The 18,541-nt window shown below is 35.8% G+C and overlaps 1 protein-coding gene across 1 annotated transcript; it reads right to left on the reverse strand.

The window, feature by feature from the left end:
* Positions 1–4,122: 4,122 nt before the first annotated feature.
* Positions 4,123–17,707, reverse strand: LOC127655535 (endoribonuclease ZC3H12A-like). The gene is made up of 6 exons (XM_052143423.1): positions 17,651–17,707; positions 15,941–16,390; positions 12,519–12,658; positions 8,914–9,148; positions 8,709–8,815; positions 4,123–7,251 (listed from the first exon to the last, which is right to left on the reverse strand). The coding sequence occupies exons 2-6, from the start codon at positions 16,294–16,296 to the stop codon at positions 6,338–6,340; spliced, it is 1,752 nt and encodes a 583-aa protein (XP_051999383.1). The 5' UTR covers positions 16,297–16,390; positions 17,651–17,707; the 3' UTR covers positions 4,123–6,337.
* Positions 17,708–18,541: the final 834 nt, after the last annotated feature.

The raw sequence follows: 18,541 nt of genomic DNA on the forward strand, positions 1-18,541 counted from the left end.
GTGAAAGTGAAACTGCAAAAGAATGACTTAAATTTTGATCTGTTCCATAACCACACCTATCATATCGCTTCTGAAGACATGGATTTAACCACTGTAGTCATGTGGATTACTTCTATGTTTCCTTTATGTCATTCTTGGAGCTGCAGTGGACTGGTCACCATTCACTTGCACTGTGAGGACCTACAGAGCTGAAATATTCTTCTAAAAATATTTGTGTTCTGCTGAAGAAAGGCATGAGGGTGAATAAATGATGAGAACATTTTCATTTTGAGCTCAACTATTTCTTTAATAAATGCCAATTAGGTCAGTTTAGTCATGATGATAATAGTAAACTCCAATTTGGTTTATTGTAATTATGAGCCAAGTGTTTTCTCTTTTGCATCTCTTAATTTGCCTAATTTCGCAGTTTCTCCTATTACTGTAATGCTCTAGATTTGCACCATCACAGTGTTCCTCTGAAAGACAATTTCAGAACTAAATCTAACTCACTAAAGCATTATAATGAACCACCTGTGACACTTTTACTCCATCTGCGCTGCTTCTTTGATCATCTGCCACTTCTAAATGACAAATATATGCATACAGTTTAGATAATGAGATAACGACCACTTCATTTGTGAATTAATAGAGTTGGGAACAAGAACTGGCAATGCCTGGCATTGTAATACTTATAAACCACTATCATTGAGCGAAACGTCTATGTGGTGTGACATTACAGTTTATCACGAAACACTAGCATCGACTAGCATCTTCCATGTCTAGACAGATGAGCAAAAATGCAAATTTTCCCAGCATCAGTGGTTTGCCACCACACTCAAGGTTCCCACAGTCACGGAAAACCTGGAAATATCAGGGAATTTTACAATAGTGTTTCCCAGGTCTGGAGTCATTCAGAAAACTGTATAAGTCATGGAAAAATCAAGAAAATATTTTATAGACAATATACATTTTGTGGTTAGCTGAGCTCTACTCTGATATATTTAATTGGCCAGATTTTGCTCTTGTGTAGAGTAAAACTTGCTCGCAAGCCATAATGTTGTCTGATCTGAGCTTAAGTCGCAAACCGGTTCACAATCAAAAATGTTATCCTCTAAAATAACTAAATAAACATGGGAAAGGTCATGGACATTCATTGGTCAAAAAGGGTGGGAAGCCTGCTCACTGTATGACATGAATCTGTGATAAACTAATTGAATGAAACTATTAATAGTTCATTTAAATGCTTCTGGGCTATTCTGTCAGTCCAACCATTAAGTACATCAAACCAGCAAGAACATAGAACTTTAGACATGTCATTTTTGTGAACATTTGAGATATGATTGACAGTTCAGCAATATATTTTTGATTGGGCCAAACATTTCATTTGATATTATTTTGGCCAGGACATCAACAGATGCTTGTTCATGGAATTCCGCAGTAATCTACAGTATATCAGTGGTTTTCAACTGGTGATATTGTATAATACTGTGATTAAAAATAAGGTCACAGACTGTAAAATTATGTCTAATATCTCAAACACCAAACCAGAACAAATGTTCCTTTGCGGCACAAATCAGCACAAACAAATGGTCTAGTTTTGTTAATGATTTAATTATATAGGGTGCCAACATCACGGAGGTCAGAAACCTGTTCAACTTTTCTGAAACACTCTACTTTTCCTAATGGAACCCAGAAAGTTAATAAATAATCGGAATATTTATAGCTAATTTGAGCTTTGAACACAAAATAAAAACATAAAAATATTATTAAATGTCACATGTTTACAATTATTCAAATTCAAAACTATCAAATATGCCATGGAATATTCTATTTAACATAACATACAAAATGTACAAATTCAAATATTTTTGTAATTAATCTAGCTCTATAAATTACACTTCATGAAACACTGTCAGAGTATATTAGTACGGTGTTCCATCCGCATCAGTGGGAGAATGCATGTTCAAGAATAATCAACCAAACTGAAAGTCATGAAAGTTCAGGAACTTTTTAAAAAATGGAAACAGTTTGAAGTAAGTTTGGAACAGAAGAAATAGAAATAAACCTTGTGTAAATTGTTAGCTTTACGCTAATCTAAAATGCTATTTCTAGCCATTTTACATGCACCAGACACGATCATATTTTTATCAAGAAAATTCACGTTGGATCATAATTTCTTTTTTCTAGCAAAACCCATCATATTCTTGATGATAATTTTTTTTATTGTTTTCCTGTAAAAATATCTAAAAATCTATAAAACAAGATCAAATTGATTGATCTTGTTTTAGAAACAACACTGCATAAGATATTTGGGTTTTTCAGAGAATGTATTTTTAACCTGTGTATGTTGTCTTACTGTACTGACTTTTTAATAGTCAAAACAAGTGAAAAAATCTACCAGTGCTGAAGAAGTAATCCAAAGTATTTAGAATATGTTACTGACCTTGAGTAATCTAACAGAATTACAAATGACATTTTACAGCATGTATTCTGTAATCTGTAGTGGAATACATTCCAAAAGTAACCCTCCCAACCCGATGATCAATTAGCCTAAATATTTTCATACAGGAATCAGATTAGAAAGGGTTTCAGAATTCAGTGGAAATCTATGAAGCCTTCTGCATAATTCTGCAGTCACAGATTCTATGCAGGTCTGTCTAGTACCAATATCCGCTAATGCAAATGAAAGAAACATTTCTTGAATTGACAGTATGTGGATAAAACCACCTGAAACAGACATATAAGTCAAATCACATTCATGTTAACCTCTGCTGCTTTGATCTACTATACTATTTCTGATATAAGTTTAAAATACCACATATATCACATGAGACCGCTCAAGTGTCTGTATATCAAAGAATGTGTTCTGATGTTCCAGGAAAGACTTTGGACTGGTACATGACTTTTCATGGAAATCAAGATCATGTTAAAACATGTTATGCAACAAACTTGTTTACCCCACCGATTTCTCAAAGATAAATGATAATGTTAACAAATGTTTGTTAGGGTCTGGGTATCTCAGCGAGTAAAGACGGTGACTACCACACCTACAGTCGTGACTTTGAATCCAGGGCGTGCTGAGTGACTCCAGCCAGGTCTCCTAAGCAATCAAATTGGCCCGGTTGCTACGTTGGGGTAACCTCCTCGTGGTCACTATAATGTAGTTTTCGCGCTCGGTGGGGCACATAGTGAGTTGTGCGTGGATGCCACGGAGAATAGCATGAAGCCTCCACACAAGCTATGATTCCGTGGTAACGCACTCAACAGGTCACGTGCAGGCGTGCAGATTGATGAACTCAGACGTGGAGGCAATGGAGATTTGTCGTCCGCCACCTGGATTGAGGCGAGTCACTACGCCACCACGAGGTCTTAAGAGTGCATTGGGAATTGGCCATTCCAAATTTTGGAATTCTTTTTTTGTTGTTAACATGTTAACAAAGTTGAGTGACCCATTTATATAAATTCAAATTCACAAGTTGTACTTTGGCCTTTTACGAATAAAGGAAATCACATTTCTATGGATTAAATAAATAATGATCACATGATTTACATTTGAGCTGCTTTGCATTTTCATTACTCACTATTTTTTATTTACATATGAACTTCCTTCTTCCTTGTAGAGGCAGATAGAGAGAGAGAAGCAAGCTGATGAAGTTGATGTTGTTTTATGATGCATGTTTTATGAATTATCTGTAAACAAATGATAACTTATTGCAAATGACAGTTTTTTATTAACTAATTTCAGTAATTTAGATATATATATATATATATATATATTACTCTACAAACCATTTTTATATTATTGCTGGGAAAGTCCCTTTGTATAAGAGCTTGCTCATATCTCACTGCATTTTAAGTCAGGATATTAATACTGAACTTATCTCTATTTAGAGAAGTTTATTCAACCAGATTTATGCAGGTTAAGTAAATTAATGTTTGTGTAACATTAGGTTTCAAACAATTATTTGAAATCAGTATTATTTTTTTATGAAGTAACAAAGAACTGTAGTAAAGTGTAGTATAAAACTTAATGTTGATATTAATTGACAAAAAGTTACTTTGTCATCAAATGACATTGCAATTAAAATCAAAACAGAAACTATTTACTGAAATATTTAATTTACTTAAAACATCAGTGAGCATTGTTTGCAGGCAGCAGTCTGCTGAATATATTTAATTTATAGTAGCCTACGAGTAAAAGTTTCAATCTGATTAAAGAGCTATGGAAAAAGTTTTCAATTATTTTTATTATTTTTCAAAAAAATAGTACATTTTTATGTATTTAATATATTTTTCAATTTTGACTGAGGTGTTTTGAGGGTTGATCATCAGGTGTCTATTAAAGAAAAAAATACACAATTGTTATTTTATTTACTTCAATTAATATTTACTGAAGTACATATTTCCATTGTATTTGCCAATGCAGTGCTGAGAACTCATCTCCTGTTAACATTCATTTTAAGAAACTGGGTGAATAGTGTCAAACACGCTGCACTATTGCTACCTGGATACCTTAAACTACATATAACAAGCTCAAAAACACAACAAAGCTGACTGAAGTTGAGCTTTACCTACAATTTAGGACTAGGTTCAATAAAATACAGATACAGAAATTGCAATGTACCACATAGTTGATATACTTTGGAGTATACTTTGCAGTGTTGTGTGTAGAATCTAATTAATTTGAAATCATATTACTTAAGTCAGAAAGTAGTGTAACATTTGAAATTCTTGTAATCAGTTACTGACTTTCAATTAAGTTCTAGTTAAGTTTCTAAACAATATTTTTTATTTTATGTAGAATGCATTCAAAACATGAATTATGTTCATATGTTTTTGAAGAGTCGCTAATGAGTCATTGTAAGGGAGAAACTGCTTGCGTGCAACAATACACAAGGAGCAAATATATTATTTTAATTAGTTGAACACAAAATTCTGTGGAAAATGTTTTAGAAAGTAACTTAAAAGTAAAGTAATAAGTTATGTGATTACTTTACCAAAGAAGTGATCAGTAAAGTAATCTTATTACAAGTAATTAGTCATTTGCAGTGGATAACTTTTTTTAGTAACTTACCAAACACTGAACCACTCAATGCATGATGACCCAAGTAATTAAAACGCACTGGGGGATTCCCACACCTTATAACTGAAGGCAATACACTGAAAAGACTGATGTGAGAACACTTTTTACTATTTCAATTGTTTCTTATTATAATAAACAAGTATTAGTATCCCGATTACAAATGACAAACTTACTCTGAACATTGAAAACAGGATTGGTCCACAATTACTATACTTAATATATAAATATTAGGGCTGTCGATTTATAAAAAATAACACGCTAAAAACATATACGCAATTAATCGCAATGCCCCCGGACCGTAATAAGGAATATTCCTGAGAAATGCAAGCTTGTAGTACCACCTGTTTTCTCCAGAGGACAGTAAGTGAAACTTCAGCTGAATGGGCAACACGCAGTTTATACAGTGAACAAAACAACTATCCAGCAGCACAACACAAACATGTTTTACATTCTTGCATTCAAAACACTTGATGGAGCGCAAATTCTAACTAAGAGATCTTAAGATGTGTTCTAAGTATTAGATATTAGGCTTGACACAGTGACCTAAACATTTATGTTTATGACGCAACGCATCAGAGACACTACACAAGCATGTCTGACGCAGGTGTAAATTGACGGTCCTTAAACAAGCCCTCATAATAAATCTGGATGGATTGGATTGAACTGTATGACAATGATTGACTTATGATCAATAATATGGTAGTAAACAATACATCATATTCTAAAGCCACTTTTTGACACACTGTCTTCTCAATGATTAACTCCACAAGAATGTAATGCATTTTAATTATCTGAATATTTTCTATTTTATATATACATATATGTATATGTATAAATATTTCATCATTATATATTGAATTATTGTTATATGAGGGGCAGTAAATATTTGTATATGCGATTAATCAATTGGGACACCATGTAATTAATTTGATTACAAATTTTAATCGATTGATAACCCTAATAAATATATTAAGAATTCCCAAATGAAATTTCAGCTTTTGTCCAAACCAAAAAATCTTTAGCCGAGGTACCATTTGCTACAAGTTAAGAGCAACAATTGATGTAATATGCATCAAACTTTTAGATGAACAAGTCTAGACACACGTTTGACTTACTAGTCATACATAGTTACCACATGTACTATGTGATAAGTCATTTAGGTTTAAGAGACTTCACTTCTGAAACCTCCCAACCATCAGAGCCAGAGACTCCATTTTTTTTTTTTTAAGTGTCTTTTCACGTAGTGTCCAAAGAATTGGGGAAAGTTTCAAAGAATCAATAGAACTCTCCTTTGGACTTCAGCTTGAGAACTTCTGCAGCCAGCTGCTGTGGATCTTTTAGATGCGGGAACATTTCCATAACTTTGTCTACATGATGTGGGTTGAAAATCGCATGAAGCTTCTTCCTGAGCTCCTGTCGTTCCTCTTGGAAACCATTGGACTGTTTCATGCCCGAGTGCTGTTGGCTTCCATAACCATCGCCAGACCTATGGAAGCTTGGACAGGGGAGAGGTTCTGGTAAACTGGATGTCTGCATCGATTGTACATAGCAAGGGTAAGACCAGCCGCTTGGCTGGATGTAAGTGGGAAGACTGTAATGCTGGACAGGGTTGGACAGAGGTAGAGAGCTGTAGGCACTATAGTTGGACTGATGGTTGGAGAAGGGACTCATGTTGTTGTGGTAGTGCTGGCCACCTGAAGGTAAGGCTTGGTTTGAGGAACTTCCACAGCTACTGGATATAGATGGATGACTGGGTCTCATCCTATGTAACTCATCCAGGCTCTGGGATGGCTCTGAAAAGGAGCCAAGCCCAGAGTCTGAACTGAAAATGGATGATGCGTATGTTGGGAATGGAGGTGGGAGAATGTTCCGGTCAGTGGCTGGATGCAAGGACTTGCTCATGGAGAAAATATCATCACAGTAATGGAGCATGGTGTCCCTGCTGTCATTTCTCTCAGATTCCAGATTGAGCTTCTGCTCCAGTTCTTGCTCTAAAGATGGAGAGCAGGACCCAAAACCAGGGTCGTATCTTTGGTACATGCCTCTTAATGAGCCAGTTCCTCGACTGTCCTCTTTAGATTCAGATAGTTTGGCATTTTCTCGGAGCTCGTCGGCTAGAGATCGCTGCGACTGCTTGGTGCGCTCTGGGTGGTAGAACTTACACTTGATACCATATGTGCACTTTTTCCCTGAAGAGAAAAAAGTAAAAAAGGAGAAGTTGTTACAAAGTTTACCAAGGTCTACCTTCTTTTATTCACTGACCTTGTTTTTGATATATATCAGATGGTTTATATGAGATACATTTAAAATTAGTGGTCAACTGATTTGGGATTCTAAATGGCAAATATAGATACCGATATCTATCCAATCAGAGATGTACTGTGATATGGTTTATGTATGGGTGCTTCCAGGGCTGGACTGGGAAGAGAAATCAGCCCGGGATTTTACATAGCAACTGGCCTAAACATTGAGCGGGGGGTGTTCGCTCTCCTTTTCTGCATATCGCGGCACAGTTTTGTGGTCCGTTCTGCATAAAGCGGCGGCTCATTTTAGATTATCGCGGCCCATTCGGCCCGTTTCGCAGCTGACCCACCGGCCTGCTCGGTTCTCCCGATGGCCAGTCTGCACCTGATCGGCCCCAAAGTGCGTCGGTCCACAGGAAAAATGCCGGTATGCCAGATTACCAGTCCAGCCTTGGGTGCTTCCATAACTATAGGAAATTCCATGTCCCGGGGGTTGATTTTTTATTTTAACAAACATATTTTAAATTCTTTTTTTTTATATATGAAGGTCACATTAAAACAGACTTTTAACCAGGCATATTTTTTATACTTTTCAAATGCCTTTTATGTAAAGATTGTTGTAGTCTGTTGTGTTAATTTAAACTATGAAATTCTATTTTAAAAATTCAAATTATTCAGGTTTAAAACCATGATAATCTAAACAAAGAGTGAAATAAACATAACCATTCCATATTTATTGTGTGACAATAAATGTATGAAGAATTCAAGGAAAAGGTAAATATAATTTGTGAGCAGAATATTTTCATTGGGTGTCATTTCTAAACAAGCTGTCATTTTGCAAAATTTAAAAAAAAGTGTAAAACAATTTATTTAATTTCAGTTTATTTGGGATAATTAGGATAAATAAAATGTTGGCTATGAAATTAGCCTTAGCATGACATAGGAGTATGTCATTTTTGTAAACAAAAAGATCAAAATTTCACTTCCAGAACACAACTATCAATCACAAAAACACAATCTCCTGTGATGCAGGATTTTACTTTCTAGAAATTCACATGGCTAAAAGTCCCCAAAGTTGAAGGATCTCCTATAAATATATATATCAATTAAGATAATTACATAGTCTTAAGTTAAAATTAAATAAAAAATATTGGAAAAATATTAACTCAGAAATATTGGAAACTAGAAAATGTGCATTATCCATTCACAAAACTATTGGTACATTTGCAGAAGGGAACACCATGTTAAGGTCTATGGGTTATCGGTCAATGCCAATAATCGGAAAATACCAAATATACCAAATATTATCAGATTAAATCGTCTTGGCTGATGTCACCAATTTAAATGTTTAATGGCTTGATAAATGGTTAAACAGCAACAAGACCTGTTCCTCAATTACTTACCATATGGACAGAGTTGGCGCTTGTGGTCTTGTAACATTGCTTTTTTCCGAAGGAAATTATCCAAGTTGGGTCCATGTCGGCCGAGAGGGTCGTCAGGTGGCATAAACCTGTGGAAGATGGGATGGTGATAGTTTAGGCAAATTTGAAGGAAGTTGAACATAAGAGGTATTAGCAAAAACATTAGCAACTGGTTGAAATGACGTACTTGTCATTGACGAAGGAGTACATTAGCAATCTCTCTTCAATGGAACGTTTCCACTCCGGCCGTTCACTCTGCAGGTCGCGATATGTGTCATTGGACACTATAACACCATCCAGGTCATGAGCTAGCTTGACAATGAAGCGATCATCATAGCACACCACACGCTTTCCTCCTACCCGTCGTGAAGGCGTAAACACAAGAATCTTCTTTCTCTCCAGCTCTCCTAAAATGTGTTGATCTGGAAACAAAGACAAAAACGTATTTTTTGTGGCATTTTAGCAATGATTTAAGAATGGTAAACACTGCCTCAGACATGTGGTGGTCTCTCTTTCTCATTAACAGGAGCATGTATGGGAAATATGAGGAATTTAGTTGTTCTGGCTCTGATTCCAATTACACTTAACAATTCCATTAACGATTCATTTAGAACTTTTGAAGAAGTGCTCAGTAATTACATACACTAATTAATGTCCCATGAGCCTTGAGTAAACACAGAGACTATTTTGCAGAGATGGGCCACTTCTATTAAAATTAATGGGAGAAATTGGAACATCCAACGGTCAACGGATGTATTAAGGAAGTCCTGCCTTGCAGGTAAAAGAGCCAATAGCCTTTGAGATACAGACTTCACCTATCTATCAACTTGAGAACATGCATACGAATGAGCTATACAAGCTGGGGAAATCTGTTTTTGTTTTGTGCATAATCTGAGGTAAAGAAGCACAATTTATAATTACAGTGTGGTCAGATTTTACTGCTGATTTGAAATATGTTCTTTGACTGTTATCTTGACCAACCGTTTTGGAGGTTTCGGTCTTTCCCCATTTAAGTAGATAGTAGCTTCACTTTCACGACTGGAATTTACTTCCAGGGAGCATTTCAAAGATGGCCGCCACTGGACTGATTCGTTAGAAAGACTTTGCTACACATAAAACTACACTGGTTTGTAGTTGCTTGAAAATCTTTTGGTTCCAGTATTTTCTTTAAATGGAACCGTTTCTTGATTCCCAACCCCATATTGGATAACAACTACCATTCATTAACGGAATAACAGATCATAAAATGCTTAAAAAAAATTGTAGTATGCAGAGAGACTATCTAGAGACAGCTAGTTTCACTACACATATGGGTATGTGTTTCATTCACATCAATAGCTCATCTTTGATTTAATTTCTTGTTTGACCGTTCCTCTACGTTACAGAGATACAAAACACTGTTCATTGTTGATGTTCACATCAACGCACTATCCTCCTAAATTAACCATACCAAATGCTATTTTGGGAGGTTGGACAACCATAATATCCCCATAATAAAGACTCCCATCTCTGTACTAATTCCTCACACAGCACATGACTCGATGAAAGATTCACAGAGAAACTTGTTGTAGGTCAAAAGGGAAAGCTGTAAAACTTCCTGGTGGGAAATTCCCAGATACACCAGCAGGAAACTTTACACTTCCTTATTGCTCTGTTTTCTTATTAAAGTGGCTGTTTTGCAACAGTAAACCATTAGCATTAATAATGGCAAATGGTACAACTGCCAAATAAAAAGCAGCTACTTTTTCTAATGTGAAAAAAAACTTTATTAAAGGGATAGTTGACTAAAAATGAATATTCTGTCAATATATAATCACCCTAATAATGTTGTACACTGTATGACTTTCTTTCTTCCATGGTACACAAAACATATTATTGTACTGAGAAAAGAAGCAATGTTTGAAACTAGTTTGAGAACAATAAATGATAAATGATGACTTAATTTTAGATTTCAGGGGATTTCTATCCATTTCATGCAGATGAAGAGTCACACACGTCAGTGTCTAATGCCAAAGTCAATAGAGCTGCTCATTTTGTAGTTTCTAAAAGTAAGTTGTCAAGAACTGACCATAAGGACGTGAGTTTACATACTAGATGAATCAAAAAATGGTAGTCCTTAAAAAGCAACTTGTTAACAAAACCCACAATTTCTTATGCTACAGTTCAACTATTGTTATGCTCCAAAAAAAAATTCTATGTTAGTAGCTTCCCACGGCAAAACTTTTTTTCTTAATTGGCATTGTTTGTCTTTTTTTCCAGTAAAAATACTGAATATCCTTAAAACCTTAAATATTCATAAGATATATTTACTTTACTAGAAAATGTACTTTTACTAGATGCAAAATAACATATTAGGATTTGTTTTCAGAGAATAAACCCAGTCGTAAAAGTCACAATAACAGTTACGCTATAGAGAAATCATTCAAGTTGGCTTGTAGAAAACTGACGGTTTTCCTTAGTGTAATCCCATACCCAAACCCTAACCTAGCCATGATTTTAATAGGATAATAACTTCTGTGTAATATGGAAGAAAGGAAACATTACAGGTTAATTACATACAATTCATACCTTTTCATTTGGGCTGTTGATTCAAAGCGTTAATTCAGTGCGAATAATCATCTAAAAAAATAACGCATTAAAAAATTTGCGCAATTAATCATGTCCCTGCACATTAATAAGGAATATTCCTTCCATTAGAGCAATTCAAGCATGGAGTACCACCTGTTTCCTCCAGGGGCAGTAAGCAAATCTTGCTGTATAGGCAATGTGCAGCTCATACAGAGAACAAACCACACTTACAGTGCGCAGACAAAATAAGATGAGAACACATTCTTGCGTACAAACACAGCTTGACAGAGCACAAATCCAAAAACAGGGATCTCAAGACATGTGAGTTTCAAACTCCCTTTAACTTGACACAGCAACCTAAAAACGGTATGTTTATGACACAATGCAACCATGACAGTCCAAAAGCATCAGTCTGACGCAGGTGTACATTGACGTGTCCTTAGACAAGCCCTAATAATAAATATTGGACTTACTGATGAATTCAATTATATTGCACAATAGATTGCTGTGAACTTTAGGCCAATGATTGGCTTATGTTCAGTAATATGGAAATAAACAATATATTGCATTCTAAAGACACTTTTTGTATTATATTTTTTAATGCTTCACTTGTGGTCCAAAATAATGTAATTCATTTAAATAATCTGTATTATTATTATTTTTTTTATAATATATGTATATTATTTAGATATAACTATTTATAATTATTTAATCATTATATATATATATATATATATATATATATATATATATATATATATATATATAATTACTGTTATTTGAGGGGCTTTCTCAGCCAATATTTATGTATACGATTAATTGCAATTAATTAGTTGGCATACCATGTAATTAATTCGATTAAATATTTGAATCGATTGACAGCCCTATTCTCACACTAATTAGTTGAGTTGTCATGAGGTTATTTTGCAAAGAATATGTCTTGAATAAGGTTTATTTTTCTTACCCCATTGGCACCTTTTCTTTATTATTGTAATCATAAATCTAACTAAATTTAGAGAGGAATATGCTAAAAAGAAGGGAACATTTTTTTTTCCAGTGGGCTAAGAAAAAATATAAGGTAAAATTACTGATTAAGAAAATAATTTTGTTATAGTGTAAAGTATTGGCAAATTTCATTCCATGTCCGATGGGCGTTTTCACCTTTTAGACAAACTGGTCTCTGATGACTAATTTTTCCGACAAGGGCCGAGGGAGTGTCTTTACCTGAAATGGGCACATCAGGCCTGGGCTGCTCTTTTCTCCAGGAGGGCACAAACACAGTAACATGCCTGTGTCCTCGCTCAAGGAAGTAGCTGACTGCCAGCTCAATTCCTCGGCATGAAAATACTTCCTTGTTCCCATGACTGAAAGAGAGAGAGAGAGAGAGAGAGATAAATAAATACAGGGTACAAAAAAAGAGACTGACAGAATATTTTATAGTCAATAAAGAACAAATGTATTGGAGGAAAGCAAAACAGACAATGTGCATAATATATTTGCCTAAAGCGTTTTTTTTTTTTTTTTTTAAGAATTAGTTCCTCCCATTTGCTTAAAGCAATGATGCAAGTAAAAGACAAGCTAAAACATGATCTGATTTGCATAGCCACAAATGTAATGCTACAAGACAACTACAACCGTTGAAGGGTGCTTGTTATAAGTGATAATTGTACCGCTGATAAAGAAACACTGATAGATGATGGCCCTTACAAATGATGACAGAATTGTAAATTGTGATGCAATGTTTGTTTTGACTGGGAAAATAAATCCAATAATACACTCAAAATACAAACAGCAATTTCCATTACATCATGATGTCATTACAGATATTGATGCATCAATACAGATCAGTAATGTACGTTATTTTTACAGCTGAAAGATGATTATGAAAAGATAAATGATGCAACATATATTTATTAATACATTTGTAGCCTTTTTTTATTTAATTTAATAAAAAAGTATCCCCCTTTTCTCCCCAATTTGGAATGCCGAATTCCCACTACTTACTATGTCCTCGTGGTGGCACGGTTACTCACCTCAATCTGGGTGGCGCAGGACAAGTCTCAGTTGCCTCCGCTTCTGAGACCATCAATCCGTGCATCTTATCACGTGGCTCATTGTGCAGGACACCGCGGAGACTCACAGCATGTGGAGGCTCATGCTACTCTCCGAGATCCATGCACAACTTACCACATGCCCCATTGAGAGCGAGAACCACCCATTGAGAGCGACCACGAGGAGGTTGCCCCATGTGACTCTACCCTCCCTAGCAACCAGGCCAATTTGGTTGATTAGGCGACTTGGCTGGAGTCACTCAGCACACCATGGATTCAAACTTGCGACTCATGGGTTGGTAGTCAGCATCAATGCTCGCTGAGCTACAAAAGCCCCCTAAGCCTTTTTTATTTTAAACAGAAAGCCTCAATCCCCATTTACTGTCACTGCATCTTTTTTTTTCTCCATTCAATGAAAGTAAATGTTGACTGGGTCTATCAGAGCCTACAATTCTGCCAAACATCTCCTATTGTGTTCCACAGATGAAAGACTACAGGTATGAATGACATGAGGGTGAGTAAATTACAATAGAATTATTAATAAACTATTAATTTAAGTCTTCTGTGGCACCCTGCTACTAATCTCTCTGTGTCTTCAAGTTATTAAAAAACTTCAAGGAAACATTTTCAAGTCTTTCACAAAATTCCCCTATGTGACCTTTGCAGAATGCATGACCAAAAATGTGGTTAGGTGTGTTATGTGTAAAGATTTGGGCCTTGCCTACAGGAAATTAAATGTTTAAATATGTGTTCTGGGTGTGATTTGCATACAGGAGAGCAATGAAGCATGGACAAGGGGAAGTAGAAACCTGTTCAGAGGAATAGAAGGTTTAAGCTCAAAGCCCAAGGCAACACGTGAGCCCTCCAGTGTAGTTGCATATACATTTACTATTACACTGAACTGGGCATTTCTAAAAATGAGCATTCCTTTCCCTCAACAATCAACAACAACTCTTTCACGTTTCAATGCCATAATTCCACTGTAATATTCACAGTTTTAAAAAAAAGTCCAGCTTATAATACGATTTAATAAGCTTTCACAGTGGCAGTATTGTTACAATAATCAGGAATGAACCAAAAATAAAAAGTGAAATCAAGGGTGAAAGCTACAGAGTCACTTAAGAGGACAGTGAGGGAGTTTATTTTCTGAAAATGGTTTTGCTTTCCCTCACAATAGTTTTGCGTGTGGTATTTGTATTGAAACCATAGTAACCACAAACTTTAACATAGTTTTTCTACAGAACTATAGTTGAACTATGGTATTGTAGTAAATCCTTCAACAAATTTACCATGGCTTTATACATGACCATGATATTTGTGGTAACTATGGTTACTCTACAAATAACAAACTTTAAGGATGATAACTAGTAAAATTATGATTAAAATTTTAATAAGGGATTTTCAAAGGTATTGTGAGGGAACTCAAAGTAATTGAGAAGGAAAACCAAATATTTTTGAGAGGGAACAGAAAATATTGCAAGCAAAAAAAACTATAGAAAGGGAACACAAACTATTGCAAGGAAGTGCAAACTATTGCGATGGAATACAAAACTTATTGCGAGGGAACAGAAATTATTGCGAAGTAACACAAACTATTGCAAAGGAACGCAAACTACTGCAAAAAAATGCAAAACGTATTGTGAGGGAACAGAAACTATTGCAAGGAAGATCAAACTATAGCGAGGGAATGTAAACTATTGTGAGGAAGTACAAACTATAGTGAGGGAACACAAACTATTGCAAAGGAATGCAAAACTTATTGCGAGGGAACACAAACTATTTGAGAGGAAACACAAAGCTTTTTGCTCTATAGTAAGCCTTGACAACAATCTGGGAAAAGTTCACAATCGGAATGTAATTTTCCAGGATTCCCAAGGAACTGAATTTGTTAGGGCAACTTGTTTATACTTGTTAAACTTGGAGACGGTCAGAGACTTAAAACTCTGACTGAGGCTTATGTGTTTGAAAGCATCTGATAAGTTCTGTTTTGAAATAATCTATTCTAGATTGTTAATTATTATAGAATTGTAGGGAAATGTTCACTGCAACTCTTTCTCCAGAACAAATCAGCGGTAGAAATAAGAGCTTTTCTTGATTGACCCCAGAAACTGCAGTATGGTCTGTTATGTTTGCAGCCTCTGTATTTGTTTATTTTATTTTTTCATGCATTTTGCAGAAGCTTTATCCAAAGCAAGTCAGTGGCTGGTTAAACCAGACACATTCTTGTGTTAAAAAAAAACTAGATGCAGTGCAATGAATGCAACAGACAGGTGTGTCGACACGTGTTTTTAAAAGATCAAGTTCTTTTAAAAAGATATAGCATCTTAGAAACATAGAAAAACAATGAAAAAAACAGTACAGATCGATGCAAAAACATGTTCGAACAGCCCCCTTCGGTGTATTCAAGGTTTAAAGTTTTTATCAGTGCATGCTTTCCGGGATTTGAACCAACAACATATGCCATACAATGTAGAGTAAACTTATAATATATTTTATTGCAATGCATATAGTGAATATGGTTTGTATTGTATAGTTTGTAAAATCTTGATGAAAATGTAAAAAGTGCAAGTAAAACTAGTTATACTATATACGAACCTCATGGCCACATTGCTGCCATCAATAACAATAGGTTTCAGATTATTGTCTGGCTCAGTAGAGGCCTCCAGCGACACGTCTTTTGAGCCCTGTCCCCTTGAAGAGCTTCCTCCACGATACGGCAAACTGAAGGCACTATCGTCACTGTCCGAGTTAGAGGAGGGCAAGGCCTTAGCCCCCGAACGAACCAGCTCGCCCAATACTGCATTGGTGTCTGTGCCCAGGCCAAGCTTCTGCAGAGCAGCCTTCACCTCCTGTGGAGAGTAACCCAGTTTACGGAAGAAATCCACCTTCATCTGCAGGTCAGAGGCATCTTGTCCCAGGCTGGTGGGTGGGTGGCAACACCTCGACTGCATACTGCTGTCTGCTGTATGTGTGATGCTCTCAGTTGAACAGCTCCAGTGTTGTCCATATGCTGCTCGGACATGTTGCACTTGCGTCTAAATAAGACTGAAATACAAACAAATAAACACAAAGCATGTTAATAAAACAAAGTTGTTAGAACATACATAAACTGTAAGTTAGAAGTTGAAATTAAATATAATGGGTTATACATATATTCTATCATCCATCCATCTATCTCAAAAGATATATAAACAAGAAGGTAATATAAGGCAATATTGCATTTCATAACTTTCTAATGTGATTTAATCCTAACCAAATCATAATTATTTTATATCTTCAATAAAGATAAAACAGAAGAGATATATTGGAATATCAGTTTGGAGCAAATTCTAAAGCACCACTATGGTAGTTTTCTTTTGGATTCCAACATAACACAAAATAAAAATTAGATCTTTGACAACACATTGTTCCCTATAGGACTAGTATGTATTATAAAAGGATGAAATACTCCTATTGGACATGAAAGAATTTTTCAGAATTTCCCACAACTTTAATAGCTCCACATTGGCATTTCCACATTGTAATTATTAAGATTATTACAATGCAAGTAGAGTTCTGATAACTACCATGTTTTTTGGACATATACCGTGTCAACACCATGGTAAATGTATACAGTAATCATAGGATCTTCAGTCCTATGGTTTATATCATGCGGTTATTGCCAAAGATCACCATCTGAAACCATCATGGTGTAATGGTACTGCCACAGTATTTTTACATTTTTTTAAGAGTAAGATTACATTATATCCAACAGGACTTAATAAAACACATGACAACTCTAATTTGATCCCATAAGGATTTGTTACAAAGTATGACAGTTGACTTTTGTTGACTAGGGGGCTTAAATAATTAAACTGCCGCTTGGAAAACTTTCCCAAAGAATAAATGATTCGTGACCTGGTGTGGAAATGTGTTTGGGCATGTTGTTATAGATTAACTACTTTAAAAACACATTTTGACAACTAAGAGGCAATATACAGATCTAAACTCCTTAAATAAATACATGACAGAATAATAAACGTACCATCACATACATCTATTCTGCGACTCGACAAACTAGACATCTGACATAATAACCGACGTTGTTTAATTCAGAGTGACAGCTGCCTTGATATAATGTTCGCGTCGCGTCGCTCGCGCACACCCTAGACCCGGTGTTGTGCACTACTCCAGAAAGTTATGATAATTAACCGTTTGTACTTTTAACCTGAGAATAATAAAGCGTCGATATGAACGGTATCTAATGGAGTCTAACTCTACTTGTCTCATGTGTGTTTGAAGTAAAACCGAATAAATGAGACCTACCATATTCTGTAGATGATGAGTGCTCTATAGTGAACTAGAACGCCTGTGAGAGGTCTTGAGCTTTATGACGTGTTTTATTGGAACACCTTTATTCATCTACTTCCTGCTTCAGGTGACTCGACCTGTTCCTCCCCTCCCCAGAGAGAGAGAGAGAGAGAGAGCAGAGAGAGAGAGCGAGCGAGCGTGTGTGTGCGTGTGTGCGTGTGTGTGTGTGTGTGTGTGTGTGTGTGTGTGTGTGTGTGTGTGTGAGAGAGAGAGAAGCCCTGTCCCAAATGAGGTGGAGAAGGGGTAGGATTAAATAAGCTTATGCTTCTTCCTACTCCTTTTCGGACATGTATATGTTAATATTGTTTTGTTAATATTGTTTTGTTTCTTGTTTATTGTATTATTATAATTTTTGTATTATTATTTGTATTATTGTATTATTTTTACATGTTCGAAATAAAGTTTTTCATTCATTCATTCATTCATTCAAATGGCGCACTTCATGCGGACTTTCGGTCTCATGGACTTAAATTGCGCGTGCTCGCTGAGTCTACGAGTCCGTAGACCGTCCCATTTAGCATTTTAACGCTCTGAATTGTGCTCAGCAGCGCCCCCTTTGTACCCTTGAAGCGGTCTTCCGCGAAGCCCGCATAGATCCAGGCTTCAGGCACTTCAAGTACCCAGGAGTCCTTGCGAAAGGCCAATCAGACAACTGATGTGAAGAGCGCTTTCGCTCACGGACACAGACAATTGATAACATGGCTGAGAAGAAAATATTTAAGTGTAAGTATCATTATGGTTTTTATGACTGTGTACATTTTACCAGTTGTTACCTACAGTTTATACAAACATTATGGTCATCGACCAGTGGTTGATGTCTCAAACATAGTAATAGCGCGCTGAATA

This window comes from Xyrauchen texanus, chromosome 15, assembly GCF_025860055.1.
Source record: "Xyrauchen texanus isolate HMW12.3.18 chromosome 15, RBS_HiC_50CHRs, whole genome shotgun sequence".
Lineage (NCBI taxonomy): Eukaryota > Metazoa > Chordata > Actinopteri > Cypriniformes > Catostomidae > Xyrauchen > Xyrauchen texanus.

Coding starts and splice junctions, on each gene's coding strand:
- LOC127655535 (XM_052143423.1), bottom strand. CDS start 16,296: ATGCAGTCGAGGTGTTGCCACCCACCCACCAGCCTGGGACAAGATGCC. Junction 9,149..12,518: donor GCCTGATGTGCCCATTTCAG/GTAAAGACACTC, acceptor CTTTGTTTCCAG/ATCAACACATTTTAGGAGAG. Junction 7,252..8,708: donor GCGCCAACTCTGTCCATATG/GTAAGTAATTGA, acceptor TTTTCTCTTCAG/GGAAAAAGTGCACATATGGT.